General features: G+C 43.0%; 1 protein-coding gene across 2 annotated transcripts; it reads left to right on the top strand.

The window, feature by feature from the left end:
• Positions 1–635: 635 nt before the first annotated feature.
• On the top strand, positions 636–5,025 carry LOC142587434 (uncharacterized). 2 transcript variants are annotated; one of them, XR_012829529.1, is made up of 4 exons: positions 636–1,812; positions 3,193–3,440; positions 3,640–3,850; positions 4,302–5,025. XR_012829529.1 is itself a non-coding variant. In XM_075698447.1 (3 exons), the coding sequence occupies exons 1-3, from the start codon at positions 1,542–1,544 to the stop codon at positions 3,745–3,747; spliced, it is 627 nt and encodes a 208-aa protein (XP_075554562.1). In that variant the 5' UTR covers positions 636–1,541; the 3' UTR covers positions 3,748–5,025. The 2 variants fall into 2 exon arrangements, 1 of the variants encoding a protein (XP_075554562.1); XM_075698447.1 differs by having other exon boundaries at positions 3,640–5,025.
• The last annotated feature ends 15,918 nt before the right edge of the window (positions 5,026–20,943 follow it).

Below are 20,943 nucleotides of genomic sequence, written 5' to 3'. Positions count from 1 at the left end.
TTACTTATTGCCTCTCTACCTTCGAATGACGTCCATCCCATGTCCCCCTGCACTCCCTCATTAGGGGTGTTCCCGTGTGCTCCTAAGGCCAACCTGCCTACACTTCTCTGTCTCGTTTCCATGCATGCCTGAACTTCCGATTTCATGCACAGTACTGAATTTCCGAATGTGAGGCCAGGTACCATAACCCCTTTTCATACGCCCCTAACCACCTCGTACCTATTATAGTTCCAAAGTGCCTTATGTTTCATTACAGCCGAGTTCCTTTTCGCTTTTTCAATCATAATTTTTTCCTGTTCTTCCAAGTACTTTTTGCCCTCGTTTAGCCATATGCCCAAATACTTGTATTTTTCAACATGATCAATCTTAGTGCTTTGTATTTCCAATGGTTCCCCCCTTTCTTCATTGTATACTATTATCCCAGACTTCTCTCTACTGAATTCTACTGATTCTCTACTCTACTGACTTCTCTCTACTGATGCGTGCAGCACATGTGCTGCACGCATCATAGTTTGCAACCTACAGCCCTACAGGACGACTTTGCGCTAAAGAGTATAAAAATCAAAAGCTGGCGCTGCATGTTATCATCTCATTTGTCACTAAAAGCATTTTAATACATAGTTCGTATTTTAATAACAATTATATGTAACTATCACTGTAATTTAAGGTACGTGATGGCAAGACAAAATATATTTATAAAAGCTATAACAATAAAATTGTGTTTCGAATATTTTACACATCCCAACCCATCGTCATTGCCATCAATCACCATGTGCGTGTGGCGGAGTCTCGCCGACGAAGCAGTTCTATTGTCGCCTTCGCACTTGTTGGTCTGTGGTCGTCGAGGCTTATAGTATTAGTGTTAGTGCCAGTAGCACGTGTGTCTCGACATCTCGACACGATGTATGCCTTTGTGCGGTTTAGGGATGACGGAATGAAGGTAGCCGTGTCCGTCGATCGCATTAAGAATTTCTCCCCAAAAAATCTCAGGGATTTCAACTCCACAAGATGGTATGGGGTGCGCTGGGAAGACGAAGAAAACAGCGGTTATTTCCGGGCCCAAATTATGAAGTTGTTTGGTAAGTACGCTTTTCTATGTAATGTTTCATGACGCGATTGTTACGGGTATCGACAAGTGCGCATTTCATGCGATTTTCAGCAACCAGAGAGGAGGCCGACGCGTGCACGGAAGGTGTAGACAAGCGCTTTTCGTGCCCGAAAATGCCACTGTACAGTGACTCGGGAGAAGACTCTTGCACTAGTCATGATTCCTACCGAGAGCTGAGGCCCATAAATATCTGTATATACAAACACCATTAAGTTATTTTGTGGTGTAAAAATGCTTTTTAGCGGCGCTGATTCGCTGGTGCACCTGCATGGTCGGGCAGCTTGCACCTGGTACTTGTAGGCGTGTGTGGTAACAATGCGGCCATTGGGCAGCCCTAATTCAGTGCACTATCTGTTTCCTCCTGACACTACTACTGGTCCCCGGGAAATGGGCAAAGGGCAGCTTACAGCAACCCTGCTAGCTACACGGTCAGATGTTCTTGCATGCACTTCCTTGTTCATGTTTTTTTTTTCCTTTTGCTCTTGCACAGGAGAAGAAGAACAAACGAACTTCAAAGTCGCGGCAGAAGAATGTTGAGGCAACATTCAGGAAAAAGCAGTTGGAGGCTCTCTACCCCGAGGAAAAAGACCACAAGACAGAGGAGCTTGAGCAGGAAGTGGCAACGCTGAGAGCAGAAAATATCAAACTCTCTGCAAGAATAGAGATGCTGGAAAAAGCTCTCTGTAGCAAGATCTTCAATGCAGGTTTCAGATCCAATTTCATCGTATCGAGTGTTTTCCAGAGATCTCCCATTCTGCATGAGCGTTTTTCATATATGATCACGCAGTCCTTTACAGTGCTTATCTAGTCATCTCCTTATTTGTAATATCTGCTGCTTGCTTTTATCCTAATGCCTAATCTCACTTTCTCTTTTCCATCTTCCTCTGCATTGTCCTATGCTGCCTCAATTATCTGTCAAGTTCCTTCACTAACATGCAAGTTCTTTCCCTATAGGTTTGCAATATTGAACATTGAAAGTTCCTTATTCTCATCTACAATACCTGCTGGGGGAAAGGAAATATTTGCAAATTCAAAAGGATGAAAAAGAATACTGGTCCTAAATTTGATTTGTTTTGCTCCTTTTCTATTCCGCGTTTGGGGAGAATGCAAAACCATTGTACGTGGAAGCTGCACCGATTCAGCATCTATTCTAAAAAACTGAAAGCGCTCCGACTACATAGCAGAGTAACGCGTTGAGAAATTCTACCCTTCTAGGTTTCATTGCCAGAAAAAGTTAAAGTTGTCCCCTAGTGCAGCTATTCAACACTTTAATTTCTGATTGAGTCTAGTACTGACTTGCAGCTTCTGTCTTCCTGTGACATCTTTGTCCTGTCTATATGCTTATAGTGCACAGGCTCACCTACTCTTGGGGTAAACATGCAAGCACGTGACTGTGCACAATCTAGTGGCAATGCAGCCAGTTGGTCATATACACGCAAACCTGCACTGCTGCAGCGACACCTGAACATGTGGCTTTGCATCATCTGATACACACCGCATGGGCCTGCGTTGCCCTTAAGTCTGCCATGCATTTTCATGCCACATGTATCAATGGGTGGTGCATTCACCACCATGAAGCAAATGAACTGCACTCTCTCCAGTAAATTGTATCTTGAGGGCAAAGAATTCGGTACCATTATGGTTACTGCTAAGGTAATGAGAAAGGCCATATTCTTTTTCACTGATGGAAAAAAAGAAAGTTCAGTTCATTAGGTTCAAAACTGTGAAACTGCTGCCTGTTACATGTGGGAGACAAGTAGAGCATTGGTGCCAACGCAGCAGCAAAACTGAAAGTGAAATTTGCCTATATACAACACAGGCCTGGCAAGCCACTCAAAATGCAGATGATGCGAAAGCTATGCCTTTAAGTACGACTGCATATATTTGCAGGTTTGGTTCCATGTGCGACTGCACCAACACTCCACATAGCATGACCACATGCTTGCCTTTTCACCATGAAAGTAGACAAGCCTGTGCGTGCCTGATATTCTGTGTCATTGTCTTTAGATGATGTTTGCAGTGGGAAAATGTCATTTATATTTGTGTATTGTACATTTGGTATTTCTTGGTGACCTGTATTCCAGAGAAACGCTGTTGTGAAAAGAGCGCACACGGTGACCAAGTTCTCGCAAGCTCGGAAAGGAGCATGAAAAAGGCAATGCAGCCCTCCGGGAGCGCAGGCGAACCAAAACCAGCACAACAGCCCATCAGGAGTCCTGAAGGACCAGTGAAGGGCAGGTCGGAAGAAACGCCATCAAGCAACTTACACGAAAATGGCGAACCAAATTCTGGAAAGCCAACAGCTTCTGTTTACAAAAGTGCTGAAGGACAAGTAAGTATTTCTGTTTGCACACGCACTTCTTTGATAGGTTAATGTCGCAGCTTTGTGCTTGTTAGCAAACATGGGATAACACGTAGATCCTGTGTCATGCTGTGACAAGTTTCACTAATTTCCTAATTACCAGTCTTTCTGAGTACTTTTTGCTGCATAACAAGGATAAGTAAAATATTTAACATGCAACTTGTTCCAGGTACATTTGGGGAAGAATGTATACATTACAGAAGCTCTGTATAACTGCCTCATGGCTGCAAAGACGGACAGCCGATTTGTTCGGGAAGCTGCTGTGGCAATCTTTTAAACGGCAGGCTTGGCTGGCCACAGTGTGACCGGTGCAGTATCAAACCGGACGAAAACTGGCGCAAAGCCAGCGTTGGACAAAACTAAGTACTCAGTCCTAAGTGGTATGTATAAGTATTTAGTTAAGTCTTCCATGTGCTAACTCACCTGAAACAGATGGTTAAATCTATAGCGTAATACCCATTATAGCATGTTCCCGATTGTCTTGTCTGCCTAGCCTACACAATTTGTTTGCTTCACGGTCTAGTTATCAGGACATAAAAACCAGAGTTGTATATTTGTTTTTTATGCTAATCTAATTCACATTACTTTCCCAGACTAAGATTCCACCATTATATGTGTTTTCCTTTTTGACAGCTCATATTGTGCTTAATAGCTTGAAAAGCAATACACGAGATGGCTGCTTGGCAGCTCTCAGAATGTCACTGTTGGCCTATTTTTTACTGTGGCTTGATCAAGAACACTTCGTTCCAATCATTGTTGCCTTGCTATGAGCATTTCTTGTTTTGTGTGTGTGTCGTGAAATTTATTTACTTATGTGTGTTTTGTTCCCAGATTTCTTCAGCAACTATTTGCTACAACGGTATCCGATTGGGGAAATGGAGAAAGGAAAAAAAACTTATGAATAAAATCCTTGCTGTCAAGATTGCCGACGTCATGAAAGTCAGTGCAGCAGGACAGCAGGACAGCGACGGAGAAAGTGCCAGCAATGTTGGAGAACTCAAAGAAGCAGGCAAAGAACATGTATGTGGAGCGGAATAAAGACCTTTTGTGTATTACAGGTGTCTTAGTGTTGCTCACAATGTACATGCGTGCCGCTGCGGTGAGCTACGTGGAGGATCTAGCTGCCCAGTGTGCCTTTATGTAGACTAGAATGTCCTCATACATTTATTAGTACCAGTGCTAATAGACCTATTAGTCTAGCCCTATTGGTTTTGTCTACTTAGCCTAATACAGGCTATTAGTATAGTCCTATTAGTGTCAACCTATTAGCCTAATACAGGCTATTAGTTTCAACCTATTAGCCTAATACAGGCTATTAGTCTAGTCCTATTAGTGTCAACCTATTAGCCTAATACAGGCTATTAGTTTCAACCTATTAGCCTAATACAGGCTATTAGTAGTCCTATTAGTGTCAACCTATCAGTCTAATAGAGGCTATTAGTCTAGTCCTATCAGTGTCAACCTATTAGCCTAATACAAGCTATTAGTCTAATACCAATACACTCTATTAGTGTCAATAACCTCATAGACTATTAGTTTTTGTATTAGAATTTTTGCTAGGGTGGCGCTTTGGAATGAATCACCGACGCTCACAAGCCGCAATATTTCATACCGTTGCTGTCGCTCTTCGCAGTAATTATACACAATGCAGATTATACGCTAATATTAGCGGCGCCGTCGGCAGCGATGCGAGCACAGCCACGCCCGTCGTCTGCCGTCGGTAGCCGTGCAGTGCAGCTGGTATCGGAGCTCTCGCTCGTGTTTAACGTTTGACAGTGGATATCGTTTTTCCTAACATGTACAATCTACGCATCACTTTATGTAGTGGAAATTATTTTGCGGGGATTTGCGTGGAACAGAAGCTGCGCAGCCGATGCTTGCGTTGCCGGCGGCGCGCACCTTCGCGGTCGTCGATTGGCCCGTCGGTCGTGCGGCGGCAAGGTGGCTTTGGCGGCGGGCGCTGCGCCGGCCGAACTTCCGTCTACCTTGGACACCTCTTGCGCGGCAGATGTTCTACGGCACTGGAGGCCGGTTTGCCGTTAAGGGATATTTACCGCTAGCATGAACGTGCCTTTACTTGATTTTACTCTGAAGCGGCATGCACGCGGTGCTGCCGATCGCTGCCTGTGGCGTTCGCCTTTAATGGGTAAGCATTGTTAGGCTATTTCCCCAACAAATATGCCCATAACTTAACGTCTTTCCCATAGGAATACGCAGGGAATCGTAGGAAATACATGGGATACACATAGTGGTATATAGTGAATAACTACTCGAGCACACAACCTACAAAGGATGTTGGGGCTCCAACCCTCGACCTTTCAAGCATGCAGAGTATCCAACTCTAGACCTCCGATGCATATAGTGTTTGAACCCCGATATTTTCCGTATGGTATTGAACCGATCGTCAGTACTGGTTAAGCAAACCTCAAGTGATGGTCAGTTGTGGTCAAGCGGTGGTCAGCAGTGCACAATGGAGATCAGCAAGTGGCACAATGCTTCCAAATGCTTAGACAACTCCAGTGAAGTTTGTGCAGAAATTTTTTAAGTTGACTTGTACGGGTGCGCGTCATCTTGCAAAATCGCAAGACGTCGCCCTTTTATTGTCGTGGTTTATTTGTATTGCAATACAATAGCTTTTTGCATATGGTAGGTAAATTCATGACCACATAATTGTATATTACGATGGGTGTGCTACCGTAATCAGTTGGACGCTTACGAAACATGTTAACAAAAGTTTTGTTGACAAAGTAATCGTGCTTATGACTACTTGTAAAATCCTACACCAGCGTACTAACCAGACTTCCGCATTACATTCTCATTGCCTTGCATGTAGTGCTCACAGATTGAAATGCGACACTGCGAGCGCGTAGCCGCCGGTACATGCAGCGCAACCCGTGGAAGTAAGATGTTGCATTGTGGTATACCACGAGGGTGAGCGTTGTTTGAGCGTAGGCTTACTGCCTCCGGTTGCCAATGAGCGAGACTGTGGTTCTCCGCAGCGCCAACGTACAGTGTAGCGGTATACCACAATGCAAGATCTTGGTTTCACGGGCAGCGCTGCATATATGAGCGGCCACGCGCTTGGAGTGTCGCGTTTCAATCCGTGAGCACTGTGCGTGCGCTTCTGTGCGAAGAAATAAGCTGATAAATTTTTGACAGGGTCTATGGAACCAGCTATGGAACCCCTAGCAACTATCACAAATGAGAACGCTGCTTCTGAACTACAGGTTTGTTCCTTAACGTCTTTAATCAGAATTAGAAGCCGCATCCATGCCAAGTCTATTTCTCTGTATACATTCTGGCCAGAGAGGGGCGCTGCAATTTATGCATGTAATTAAATTCTTTCCAGGCCCTAAGCACCTGAAGTATGACTGGTGCATCACTTGACTTTGGAAGAATAAGAACCCTGCTCACGGTGACGCTCCCAGACCGCCGCAATAGACATATGGACCCTCTCCCACAGTACTTTTTGGTGGAGAAAATAGTAAGTTCAGATTACTAATATTTTAAGGTTGTCTGAAGACAAAACATGATTGGATTATAGAAATCAGGTGCAGGTTGGATGAGAGTGTTTCAGCTAAAAAGCAAAGATTTTGTATGGGGACTTGCCTAGCGCAGGCAAATTCTTTACCCTCTTTACATGCTCTTTACCTGAAGCCCTCGTGTTCAACCTATAGTCTGTTGTTACTAATGTTACTTTACGGGCTGAATATCGTAAAAGCCGCTGCAGATTTGTTTGTTTTAAGAAAACTTAAACTTATGCAGGTTGTACTGCTTATTTCGTGAAATGCCACACAGGAAGCAATCATTATGCAAATGTTATTGACATAAGTTAAAGCTTTGAGTTCAGCTGGCAGAAGAGGAAATGTAGCAGGAATAAAAGCATGTCAGCTTAAAGAAAACAGAAAAGCAAATAGCAGCTTTCACTAAACTCTTAACGTACTTGGTAGTCTGGAATGTTTTTGAAATGTGCAAGAATGTTATCTTGAAAATTTTAAAGCAAGTTTAGAAATTATATTCATTAAAAATTGGCCAGTAACCATGATAGTAGTTTTAATGGTGAGCGCTCCGAAGTAGTTCTCAGCGAATGAGCTAGTGCACTTAATTATTAAGTGTTATCATCTGTACAGGTTATTTTTACGATGTCGAACATTATTTATTGTTTCAAGATAATTTATGACCAGCAATTCATACTACTTTTCTAAAAGCACTGCTGTGGCATGAGTCTTCTCAGGAAAGAAGAACGGGAATGCACGCTGGTGGATGTTATGAAGCACATACAAGGCAATGTTGGGCCCAGTCTCATATGTGACGTAGGTAGACATGCTCTCTTAAACACTTTGCTGCTCAAATACTCTTATAGATGTGTGAACAGGGTTCTTTTCGAGACTGAAAAACCTAGTTCAAAATATTCTCATCTCTAGCTGGCGAACACTTCTAAAGTTCGATGTACTTTATTGTGTGGTTGGGATCTGTCTTTATGTGTCTTTGCTTCTTTAAAACACATTTAGTAAAGTATTTAGGGGCAGTATCATCAATAAAATAACATTGGCGCTTTGATTTAGTAAGGCTAGCACAGAGCCACGAATGAAGTCCCTTCTCTGCTTTGCGCAGCAATACAGCTTTTCATCATTAGATAAACCTGCCTACTTTTGTGAGTGGTTTTTGCAATGTTTACAACAATGACTCGGGTTTATTAAGCAGATTCACTTGCGAGTCGGAAAGTATTGTAGCAGGTCAAGTGGCGCACTTTGAAAAGGACGAACTGACTGGCATGTGAGATCCGTTGCAGAGAATAGAGGACGAAAAAGGATAGAACGTCAGATGATTGTGCCGTTTGGCTGAGAGCATCGTGCCGGAATGCGCTGTGCGACGTTACAATATTATTCAATTAGTCTCAGCGATATGTTGCACTTTGTGCCCTAGGCGGGTGCGTTTCTTGTGCAGCATATAGGTGGCCACAAAGGGCTGCAGTGTGGACATTCCGTGTCTTGTGGTGGGGCATCCCGATACCCATAGGCGTATTTGCCGGGAGATGGGGGGAGCACTTGCCCCTCCACTTTCAAAAAAGGGAGGCTGAGCCTCCCTCCCTCCACCCGCTTTTGATTCGGTCGCTGTCGGCAGGCATAAAATGCAATCAGCTCACGCAAGACGGGGTAAATTGTAGATTATTGAAGAGGCCTTCGTCCTGCAGTGGACATAGCATATGCTGATTATGAGGACGGTTGGCACATTGGCACATTCAACAACTGAGGCGAACTTTTCTTTCAGCATAGCAAGTATGTAATTAACGGACCTTTATTACATCTTCCGTCCTTTAACTGCAGCGAGCATTGCCTTTCAAGCCCCACCACAACGCATAACAGGTTCTGTCGGTGCGAGCCACCTGCGCGACGCTTTCATGCCCTGTGAGCCAGCATTTCCAAGGAGGCTACCGCTGCACACACCTCCTCATAGCAAGTTTGAGCTTGTACTACTTGCATAGATGGTACACCAGGGTCGGGGCAAAGGGGGTCAATACCTGCTCCCCTTCACTTCTGAAAGCGGGCATTGTCGGCTGCATGCATGCACTCGAGTACAGTCAAAATCTGGTGTGGTTGGGATGCATCTTTGATGAAAAGAATGCAGACGTAGACCAAAGTGAACACAATATTTGAGAATAACCTGAGGTATGCTGGTACAGTGCAGGTGTCCTGAGAAATGAAAGGAATATGAGTCAGTGCCTCTCTCTCTGAAGTTACTAGCTATCCTGACAACTGCAACAACTTTGAAACCAAACGACAGAAATATCTCAATTTACGCACTGTACTTTAGTTCAAGCATATATATTGGATTTGATTCTACATTCAAGGTTCATCTTTCTATTATACTTGAATTCGATATGAAAATATTGCTGCATGAACAGCCCTGCTTTTTCACGACGATTCTCTTCAGTTTTAAGATGCAATCATGTGTCGTAATGTTTATAAAATGAAATTCATCTATTTGGTTGGTATATTGAATTTGTTGCTTAGGTTTTCTTGCAAGTAATGTTGGTCTGGACCGATAGTTTATATGTAGTGACGTCAGTATAGTGAACATGAGTGTGTATAAAGAAAAAATAGAGTGCGGCGTATGTTTTGGCTGGTGGACCAGCCGTTGTCAAAGCGAAACGTTCGGAAAATGTACTGTGCAATAACAGTGTGCGGCGTACTATCTTTTCCCGTTATTATACTACCAGTGCCAACGCAATATTATATATATATATATATATATATATATATATATATATATATATATATATATATATATATAGCTTGATAAGCCATTGTTGGTGCCCGTATGTGGTTCACACCTATGCCGTAGGAGAACTTGTGCATTGTCTTGCTTGTTGTGCGACCTCTTCTTGCCTTTCGCTTCCGAGCATAAAACTAATGGGCTACAGATGTCGGAAGATAAATAAGTTCTGCTTATTACCTGGGATAAATAATTCTTTAATAAATATGAAGACAATTTATTCATTCATCTTGTGGAGATATTTCTTCCACGAAAACTTTGGTAAGAGATGCGAACCTTTAAGAGAACAATGCATGGGAACTGGCTCAACCTACACTAGGCCACAGATGCGAGTTTTCAGCATTAGTTGTTGTCAGTGAATTAGGATATACAAACTACTCAGGCACAATCAATATATGTTGACTGTGAGTAACACGCCTGTCCGTTTTACTAGTGCCGGCATTCCTAGCTGACTTCTCTCCTTTTGCCCTTCTTCGTACATCTCTTTGCTTTATTATGTAGGGAAATCCGACATACATGCCGTGCTCTAACCTACACAAATAAATTTCGGGCAGTGGTTTATGTCATCTGTAATTTATTTTCACAGATGGCATTGCCAGCTGATGACCTCCAAGTTTCAGCACCTCACAATTACTGCGCTCCTGACAAGATATGTATTTTTGCGGGCACCCAAGCCACTGTCTCCACGTCTGGATTACAACGGGCACTTATCTTTTGCCTTCAGGCATATTATGTTAAGAACCTAGAATATACATTTGCATTTTACCAAATGCTTGCTCTCGTGCAGAAAGTTGTGCTGCCAGGACACAAGCTAGTGAAAGGACTGCTTTCTGCCCGTCTGAAACGTCTCTTTGCGCTCCTAAACAATAAAAATGTAATCAAGGGATTAGTGCTGTTCTCGTTGCTTTCCATGTTTTTCACCAACTGTGAAGTGGAAGACAAAAACAACATAGCATCAATTGTGATACGTTTCTCATTTCACACAGTTGTACTGCAATCACTGTGTATGGGAGGTCTCATAGATGGTATTTTTGTATGAGATCTTGTTGAACGAAAAATTTGTAATAAAGAGGTTGGAACCTGAGAGCATTCCAACCTATTTCTCGAGAACGTTTACAGAATATTAAACGGAACAGCTTATTACAAAGGCTAGATGCATAGTTAGGAAGTGAAATAATGAAATTGCCTTCAAGTACATTAAAACAATTCATTGTCACCATATTGTTGCCAGCAGGGCTTTGCAGTATGCTTTTGCTCACCTGAATTATACCCAACCTACAATACTTATGCATATGTTGCTTCCCCAGGTGATTTTCTTCATTGAGTGTGTACTTCAAGTAATTTTGTACCTTTGGAAAATGAATTTTTAATAAACAGTGGCATTTGTGCACAAGTAATACTCTAGGGACTGCAGGTATTTTTGGCTTCCGCATATTTTGGAGGGACGTTAACTCAGACGCAGTATATGTTAGACGCCTACAGCTGAGTTATATTTTGTACCCCAAAGGCTATGTTAAATTTAGGAGTTACTTCAGCTATTTATTCAGATGTCTTTATTGTGATTGCGCTGTATTTTTATAGCTAACCTATAAAATCTATCACAGCATCATGATTCAAAATGTTCTGCATTTCGCATGGGGCCAACATTGTGATGCCTGTCAGTTGCCTCTGATGTCGTCTCACCGCAGATTGTCATGCAGAAGTTTGAATTATGGGGCTGAAAGAAAATGTTCGGGTCAATACCAATTCGAGCAAATTACATGCTCTAAGCTTTAATGAAATGCATTGACAGTGCAAGTCTCCTATTTACAGTCCCACAATTTAAACACCAGCATAACTATAATCTGAGGTGAAACATATCAGTCAACTGGCAGGCATGACAATATCGGCCCAATTCGAGGTGAACATATCTTGTAGTCGAACATTGTACATTTTCTAGCTTGGCTATACAAATATCATGCTATCAAAACGTAAAATATCCCTATAAGTTGCTGAAGTAACCCCTAAATTTAACGCGTCCTTTAGAGGTTACATTTGCTTTGAGAAAATAAAAGACTACAGCGTAACCTCTGAAGCTGCATCATTTTCAAGGGTAACAATGTACCTTTTATTTTATGTTGGTTACAGTGTACTTTATAATATATTAGTTACCATGTACCTCGTAAACCTTTTTCAAGGCAACAATGTACCTTATATTTTGTATTAGTTACAATGTACATTATAATATATTAGTTACAATGTACCTTATAAATGCGAATTTGTGCACCTATACTAAGGGTTACCCAGCTAAGGGTGTAGGATTCCTAATCCATAAGGACATAGCGGGAAACATTGACGAATTCTACAACATTATTGAAAGGGTAGCAGTAGTCGTAATGAAACTTAATAACAGGTATAAATTAAAGGCAGTAGAAGCCTACGCTCGAACATCCAGTCAGGATGACGATGAAGTAGATCAGTTTGATGAAGATGTTGAATTAGCTATGAAGAAACTACAAACTCACTATGCTGCAGTAATGGGACACGAATGCAAAAGTGGGGAAAAGGCAGCCTGGTGAACAAGCAATTGACCACTACGGCGTCGATTCTAGAAACGCTAGAGGAGAGATGCTGGTAGAATCCGCACAAAGGAATAAGCGGCGAATAATGAGCACTTTTTTCAGGAAGCTTACCAACAGAAGTGGACCTGGAAAAGCTCTAATGGTGAAAGAACAAATGAAATTGATTTCATACTTTCTGCCGATGCCAGCATAGATCAGGATGCAGCATAAAGCAGGATGCAGCATAGTGCAGGATGTAGAAGTGATAGGAGGGTAAAGTGCAGTGGTCATAGCTTAGTGAGGGCTAAGATTCACCTCAATTTGAAGAGAGAAAGAGTAAAATTGGTCAAGAAGAAACAGGTCAACCTAGAGGCAGTAAGCGTAAACGCAGACAAATTCAGGCTGGTACTTGCAAAGAAATATGCAGCCTTAGAACAGAGAGATGAAGATGACATAGAGGTAATGAATGAAACCGCAACTAGACTGGCTTCACAGGCAGCAGTTGAAGTGGGAGGCAAGGCCCCAAGACAACCAATAGGCTAGCTCTCCCATGTAATAAAGAACCTAATAAAGAAAAGACAAAGAATGAAAGTGTCTAACTCAAGAGATAAGATAGAATTCAAAACTGATCAACAAGGCATGGAACCATTGAATTACTTGCTGGAGCTAATCAAGTTTCGAATCAAATCTCGCAGATGGTGCCAGTACTTTTTTTTTCATACGATAATGATAGGTACAGTGAATACCTGGATACTCTACTGTGCAGGCTTAATCAGAAGAATGTAGTAAACCTCCGACACTTCCAGAGCTGCATAGCTGAGTGCGTCATTTCACTGGGTAAAAAAGCCCGTTGGAAGACCATCCTCATTCAGAGTACCGGCTTCCAGAAAGGGCAAGGTATGTAAAAGTTCGCACCCCGAGGTGAGCAAGGATGGAGTCGGCCACATGCCAATCTGGGGCACCAACAGGCTAAAGTATAGGCATTGCCCACCAGCAAATAACATTTTTCTTTCATTTATTGTGGCAAGTCCAATGTTCAGTTATGCCTCAACAAGGATCGCGCCTGTTCTGCTTCAAACCATGCGTAAGGCACATACATACTAATTAGCAGTAACGCTCAGTGTATAACATGATACGCCCTGTATTATGTATAAATATCTTTGCACAAAAATAAAATATTATTTGATTGTGATTTCTGAGACAGGTGAAGCGTTAATTTACATATAAATATTTTTTTCGTTAGAACAACTTTAGGCCATTACAGGGTTAACTAAGCATCAATTTCCACCCATTGACACTTCGTCAGGCACGGTGTCTGCTGAGAGATCGGGGAGTACAGAAGTCAGGCGATGCTAATAGGCAACTTTCTTTGATCTCCGATGATGCATGCCTTGAAGAAACTTCACTGGTTAGTGTGACCGATTTAGATTGGCAGACCTTACAGTAGCCTACACTAACCTGAAAAAAAAAACATTGACCATTCAAAGACTGTCTGAAATATACAGAGGCAGCATCGTAAGCTTCAGAAAGAGCAACTAATTTCGCTCGAAACGTGACGTTTTTAAATGAGTACTAAATTCGTTTTCTTTTTTCAGAACAATCAAGGTAATTTGTAGCCAGCGCTAACAGTCAATCAAGGATTGCAAAATAATTTGCTTGTGGAAACACCGGGTACGAAACCCTCAGAGAGATGGGCTACCCTCTCCCGTCAAGCAGAACGTTAGCGAGAAGAATTCAAGGTGTCAAGTTTCTGCCAGGTATCCAGCATGAAGTGATCGACGTCATAAGATGCAAAACAGAGGAAATGGAGGACGTGGAGAAAGACTTTCTCTTTCTTGATGCAATGGAGATAGCACCCGGATTGGAACTGGATCGTGGTGAAGACTCACTTCTGTAACGAGCGATGGTGCCCTCAAAGCCTCATAATGGTTTGGTGTTTATGTTGGATGGAATAAACGAAAAGTTGAAGCAAGTGATAGCCTACGAATTCAGTGGTAGGCATGTGGGTGGCTCTGTACTCAAGCTTAATCCGTCCTGTACTTAGCTCACATATGGGCAGCAGGATTAGTGCCGTGCTGTGCTGACTCTAATTAACAAACGTGTTTGGGACAGTACAGCAAAAATAAAAAAGGCTGTTTAATTAATCGATGCCTGTTCAGTGTCGATTGCTTCACTCCTAATGTGCTAAACTATTTATAAACCATCTGGGTGTGCTTTCACATCTTCCAACGACCGGTTCCAGTGCTACGTCGACATGGGTGAAAGCACGACAGTGTGTGATGGAGCATTGATTAACTTGGTTCTCCCCAAGCCACTCCGAAGCATCAGAGGCACGAAAAAAGCCGTATGCACCCGACCTTATTCAATCTGTACTAATGCATTAACTCTGTATAACATTAAAACATGTCGTATGCTGGAAAGCTATAATACCGGTATTTGAGCAGTACTTCAAAAAGCCCGTCACCAGGCCACGTAGCTAATTTATTTATAGGCTGGAAGTTGTTAGGTGCCCTCTTGGGAGCATCCTATTGCAAAAATTTTCAAATTGGCTCATTTATAGCTGAGATAGAAATATGGCAGTGCCGCAAACCCAGGATTTAAGGAGGCGAGCTTCACCGCCAAAAAGAACGCTTGGATGTCCCTGACCAAGCCACTAGTGGAGAAAAGGCTGCATGTTGTTCCATACATGCATGAAGTGGCCCACGACTTAAAGAAAGTGGTCAGCAAGTACAAATACCTATTATTTTCTTGGCTCCACGGAAGTTTACTGGCCTGTCCCCACGCATCGCAGACCCACAGAAGCTGACCCTTTGCGGTAAAAATCATACAAGGCCATATGTGACTTGCGTGGTCGGTATGGTGTGCGAAATTCCACTTAATTCCAGGGTGCATATCAGCCAGACAGGCTGTTGCATCAACGATTTGGCAAAGGAACATGAGCTGTCTGCCAGGAATAAGATTAATGCACATTTGCCTGTGCCCTGCCATTCCCGCACGTGTGAGCCATATCCTTTCCATATCCGCATTCTTGGTAAAAGCAAAGATTGGAATTAATGGAGGCCTGTTTCATCAACATGAAACGTGACGCCTATGTCAGTGATACATCAGTGGCTTGAACTGAACTGAACGACAGTTTCTGCACTGTATGACTGAATAATAATGCAAACTTGTTTGAATATTGTGTGCAAACATATGTGCGCACATGGCCACCTTCACCTATAAATATGATCATGTTTCTTTTCAATAAAGTCGTAACAAGTGACACTCATTCCTGTCCTAAAGCTTTTTTCTGCCCTTGGTTCCATCTTAACTTTGGGAAATAAGCTCATGGAAATTTAGTAAACAAATAAATGCATGCCATAGGGACAATTCCACTAGGTAAAAATAAAAAGTATTTCCCCCTAATATTTTTATGTATCTATATAGTCTTAGTTCCACTTTATAGCATACCACTGTCCCTGTTAAATATTCCAATGCTCTGCTACTAATAGATATGACAAATGAGGTGTATATATAAAAAAAAAGCTGCAATACATATTTTTTTTTATTTTGTGCAGTCTAGACAGCCCAAATATAACTGATGATATATGAAGAGCTTAAGAACCACAATCATATTCGTGACTCCTCAATCCTTCCATATCACCTGTCACAAAGTCTTATCCGACCTTGACATATGTATCTATCTCAGTAACTCAGATTTCTGTAATGCTGAGAAAAAGTTGACTTCCTGCTTGATGATGATGTATGGGGTTTTATGGCGCAAGGGCCAGGAATGGCCAAAGAGCGCCATGTCTGTGGTAGTGGGTGTGCAGTGTAACTATGATTACTATGAAATTGGTGCGACGTGGTTGTAAAGGGGCCTTAAAATATACGCTCTACAGTGCGTAAAATCTGTGTAATAAAATTATGGCGATGACATATGACCTGTACTATGAACATTTCGATGCATTTAAAAAGAATTATACAATAGGTAAAATATATCAGATTATAATAAATGCTAGAGCACTACTGCCTCCTTAGAGCCCTTGAAACACAAGGGTCTGGAGGCATGTGCCATACCGTACAACTATCCCAGCGGCATCCTCTAAAGAGAGGAAGCGCTAGACATGCATGGGACTAATAACATGTAGGACCACATCTCTCAGAAAACCTAGGACTGTGTCTGTGTTAAAAAGCGGTTCTGGGCCGAGGAACATTACTGGATGAAGAGGGATGTGCTGTCTGTAAGCTAAGGAAAAATGTTTCATTCTTTCAGATTCGGCTTCCCGACACTCCAGAAGGACGTGGAGCACGGTCAGCCTCTCCCCGCATCTACCACAGGTTGGAGGTTCACTTCCAGTGAGCAGATAATTAAGGGTGCCAAACGTGTGTCCTATTCTGAGACGACAGAATAGGACATCTGTTCGGCGCGATTTTGTAGTAGAGGGCCAGAATACTAACTGTGGTTTTATCAGGTGGAGCTTATTATTCGTTTCCGCGTCCCACATGCGTTGCCAGTGGTCCCGCAATCTCCTTCGCAAGAAAGGCCTCAGATCTGTGACAGGCACCGCAGCGGTAGGCTTAACAGTTTGCGATGCGATTGACGTGGCCATCTCGTCCGCCAGAACGTTACCCTCAATGCTCCTGTGGCCAGGCACCCAGCATATAATGATACGCTGATTAGATATGTACGCTTTACACAAGATGGTGTAGAGTTCACTAAGTACAGGATTTTTGTGTGTGTAGATTGACATCAAGGCCTTCACGACGCTTAGGGAGTCTGTATAGATCGCTGCTTTTGAAAGTTTTGATTTTCTTATATGCTTCACAGCAGAGAGTAATGCGTAGGCCTCAGCCGTAAATATGCTTGTTTCCGGATGCAGTAAGTCGGATTCCGAGAAGGATGGGCCGACGGCTGCAAAGGATACCCCGGCATTTGACTTCGAAGCGTCTGTGTAGAACTCTGCACAGGAATGCTTGTGCTGGAGTTCTAGGAAATGCATACTGATTTCGGCCTCAGGAGCGTGCTTTGCAACTTTTATAAAGCATATGTCACATTGTATCACCTTCCACTCCCAAGGAGGTAAGAGCTTGATTGTGTGCATTAAGCGATGCTCGAGGAGTGGGACATGCATTTCATTGCTAAGCTCCTTCACACGCAGCGGAAAAGGCTGTCTTATGGAGGGACGGTTGCTGAAAAGTGTAGCGCACGTCATATCGGTAACGGTATCAAAACATGGGTGTTCAGGATTAGAGCGTACTTTAAGGAAATATGTAAAGCTGTTGTATGATCTCTGTAGGTGGAGAGACCATTCATTCGATTCGGCATATAAGCTTTCAATTGGGCTTGTTCTGAAAGCGCCCGTGGCTAAACGGATGCCTAGATGGTGAACCGGGTCTAGCATCTTTAGCGCGCTCGGGGCGGCAGAGTTATATACCACGGCACCATAATCTAATCGTGACCGGATGAGGCTCTTATACAGATTCATTAGGCACTTCCTGTCACTACCCCACGTAGTCTGGGATAGAAGTTTCATTAGGTTCATTGTTTTCAGACACTTTTCTTTGAGTTGTTTAATGTGTGGGACGAAAGTGAGTCTATTGTCGAGTATAATACCTAGAAATTTGTGCTCTTTGTTTACAGGAATCTGTTGTCCACACATTTGTAAGCAAGGATGCGGAACTAGGCCTCTCTTTCTTGTAAACAGCACACAAGAACTTTTTTGAGGATTGATTTTAAAACCATTTTTCTCTGCCCACCCTGACACCTTGTTCAAACCATGCTGTACCTGTCTCTCGCATACTGCGAGGTTACAGGATTTGAAGCCTATTTGAATGTCGTCCACATAGACAGAATATAAAATGGCCGGTGGTAAGGAAGCACGAAGTGTTGTCATCTTAACAATAAAGAGTGTGCAACTGAGCACGCCACCCTGGGGTACACCGGTTTCTTGTATAAAAGGACGTTACAGCACATTGCCTACTTTCACGCGGAAGGTACGATTGGACAAGTAGCTTTTTATTACGTTTAGCATATTACCATGAATGCTCATTTCTGACAAATCTCTCAAGATTCCGTAGCGCCAGCTCGTATCGTACGCCTTCTCCATATCGAGGAATATCGATAAGAAAAACTGTTTATGTATAAAGGCGTCCCGGATATTTCCTTCAATACGTACAAGATGGTCGGCAGTGGAGCGCCCTTCTCGGAAGCCACACTGATAGGGATCAAGCATTTTGTTTTGTTCAAGAAAATGAATGCGTCGCCGATTTATCATTTTTTCAAAAACCTTACACAGGCAGCTTGTAAGAGCTATCGGACGATAGCTTGCCGCCATGGATGGGTCTTTCCCCTGCTTCAAAACAGGGACCACAATTGCTTCTTTCCATGCAGTTGGAAAGTATCCTGCAGCCCAAATAGTGTTAAACATTGTGAGTAGTGTAACTTGGGTGTCATTGTGTAGGTTTTTGATCATTTCATACATGATTTTGTCAGAACCCGGTGCGGAGCTCTTGCATGATCTCAAGGCAGCTCTGAACTCGGCAATACTAAATGGACAGTTGTATGGTTCATTCTTTCGACATTTTCCTATTAGTGGCTTACATTCTTCTATTTGTTTGTATTTGAGGAAGGATTCTGAATAATTTGTTGAACTTGACACGCTCTGAAAGTGCTCCCCAAGTGAGTCTGCCTGGTCTTGCAGCATATCACCCTGTGTGTTTACCAGAGGGAGTGAATATGTTTGTCGCCCTCTAATTCTATTTACGCGGTTCCAGACTTTCGCCTCATCTGTAAACGAGTTAATACTTGATAAAAAGTTCTGCCAACTTTCTCTTGTGGCCTGCCTGCGGGTTCTCCTGCCTTGAGATTTCACTTTCTTAAAGTTGATAAGGTTCTCTGCAGTGGGGGAGGCGCGTAGCAACCCCCACGCTTTGTTCTGTTTCCTACGAGCAACCCTACATTCGTTGTTCCACCACGGGACACGCAGTCTGCATGCCAAACCACTTCCTTCAGATATGCATTTAGATGCGGCATCTATTATGAACGCTGTAACATACTCCACAGCAGCATCAATTTCCAACGAGGACATGTCATCCCATGATATACTAGTTAAGTTTCGGAATTTCTCCCAGTCTGCTGTCTCAATCTTCCACCTAGGAGCCTGTGGTGGATATTCGTCTTCTTTAAGTGTTCTTAATAGTATGGGGAAATGGTCGCTTCCGTAAGGATTATTCGTAACTTCCCATTCGACTTCAGGCAGTATGGACGGGGAAACTATGCTCAGATCAATTGAAGAAAATGTGTTGTTTGCAAGACAGTAATATGTGGGATTATTCTTATTCAGAAGGCACGCACCAGAAGAAAAAAGGAACTGTTCAATAAGACGACCTCGCGCATCTACACGAGAGTCGCCCCATAGAGAGCTGTGCGCATTGAAATCGCCAAGAACAACATAAGGTTCTCGCAATTGATCTATAAAGGATTGGAACTCATGCTTCCTTAATTTGTAATGTGGGGGTATGTAAAGAGAGCTAATGGTAATGAGTTTGTTTAGGAGTACAGCTCGAACCGCCACTGCTTCGAGAGGCGTTTGTAGCTGTAAAAGTTGACAGGAAATACTTTTATGAATAAAAATGGCAACACCGCCTGATGATACGACAGCATCATCGCGGTCTTTGCGGAACTTAACATAAGGTCGGAGAAAGTTAGTGTGTTGTGGTTTTAAGTGTGTTTCCTGTAGACACAGCACTTTTGGATTGTGTTTTTGGATAAGCTCTTGCACGTCATCAAGGTTCCTAAGAAGACCTCTAACGTTCCATTGAATAATTTGTGTATCCATATTGAAGGTTAAGAGTGCTGTGTGTAGGGAAACAGGTGATGCCTTAGGTTACAGAGCTCTTTCGAGGCCCTGTAACAGGGGTTCTGCCCTTTCTGGAGCGTTCGAGTGAGCCTCGCCGCTCCTTAGGCGCTTGGTGCGCCTTGGGGATAGGTGTAGTGTCCATTGCCTCTTGTGAGGCGCCGGACACGTGCTCTTGCGAGCGGGAAATTACCAGCGAGGGTCCCGCCTTGGAGGGCAAGACCCCTGCGCCCACCAGCCCGGAGGTCGATGGGGCTCCCTGGGGAATTTGGCTGCGCCGGCCGTTGCCAGCGCTGGAAGATGATGATGATATGTAGTGTTTATTGGCGCAAGGGCCAAGTGTGGCCAAAGAGCGCCAAGGAAGTGGTGATGAGTACTGAATGGAAAAATGGCTTATGTGACGTGGCTGTAGAGAGGCCTAAAACTGAGAGCTATAAGTTGCATAAAATACACGAGGAATAAAAATATGAGAATGGCTGAAGTCGGGTATGCTGTAAGTATAGGATGTTCAACAATGGTGTAATAGCGTTACATGAATAAAAATGGACAAGTGATTGTTGTTGACAAATAGCACAACAGCCTCAGCTGGTCCCTTGATTACAAGGGCCTGGAGGCATGTGCTATAACAAAGGTTCACATCGCAACCGTGGCCTCTCGCAAGAGGCCGTGTTACGAATTTCTTGCACAGAAAACGTGGAGCGTGTCAACGTCGTTTAAAAAGGCTAAGGTAGATTGCATGTGAAATAGCGGTTCTCTGCCTAGAAACAGTGCCAGGTGAAGTGGTATACACTGACTGTATCCTAAAGGGAAGTGTTTTTT

Source organism: Dermacentor variabilis, chromosome 7, assembly GCF_050947875.1.
Source record: "Dermacentor variabilis isolate Ectoservices chromosome 7, ASM5094787v1, whole genome shotgun sequence".
NCBI lineage: Eukaryota > Metazoa > Arthropoda > Arachnida > Ixodida > Ixodidae > Dermacentor > Dermacentor variabilis.
Note: the sequence above shows the minus strand (reverse complement) of the source record. Positions and strands in the feature narration are given on the sequence as shown.

Excerpts from the sequence above, each read along its gene's own strand:
- LOC142587434 (XM_075698447.1), top strand. The coding sequence starts at position 1,542 with ATGTTCTTGCATGCACTTCCTTGTTCATGTTTTTTTTTTCCTTTTGCT. Across the intron at positions 1,813-3,192 it reads TAGCAAGATCTTCAATGCAG|AGAAACGCTGTTGTGAAAAG; the intron begins GTTTCAGATCCA and ends CCTGTATTCCAG. Across the intron at positions 3,441-3,639 it reads ACAAAAGTGCTGAAGGACAA|GTACATTTGGGGAAGAATGT; the intron begins GTAAGTATTTCT and ends AACTTGTTCCAG.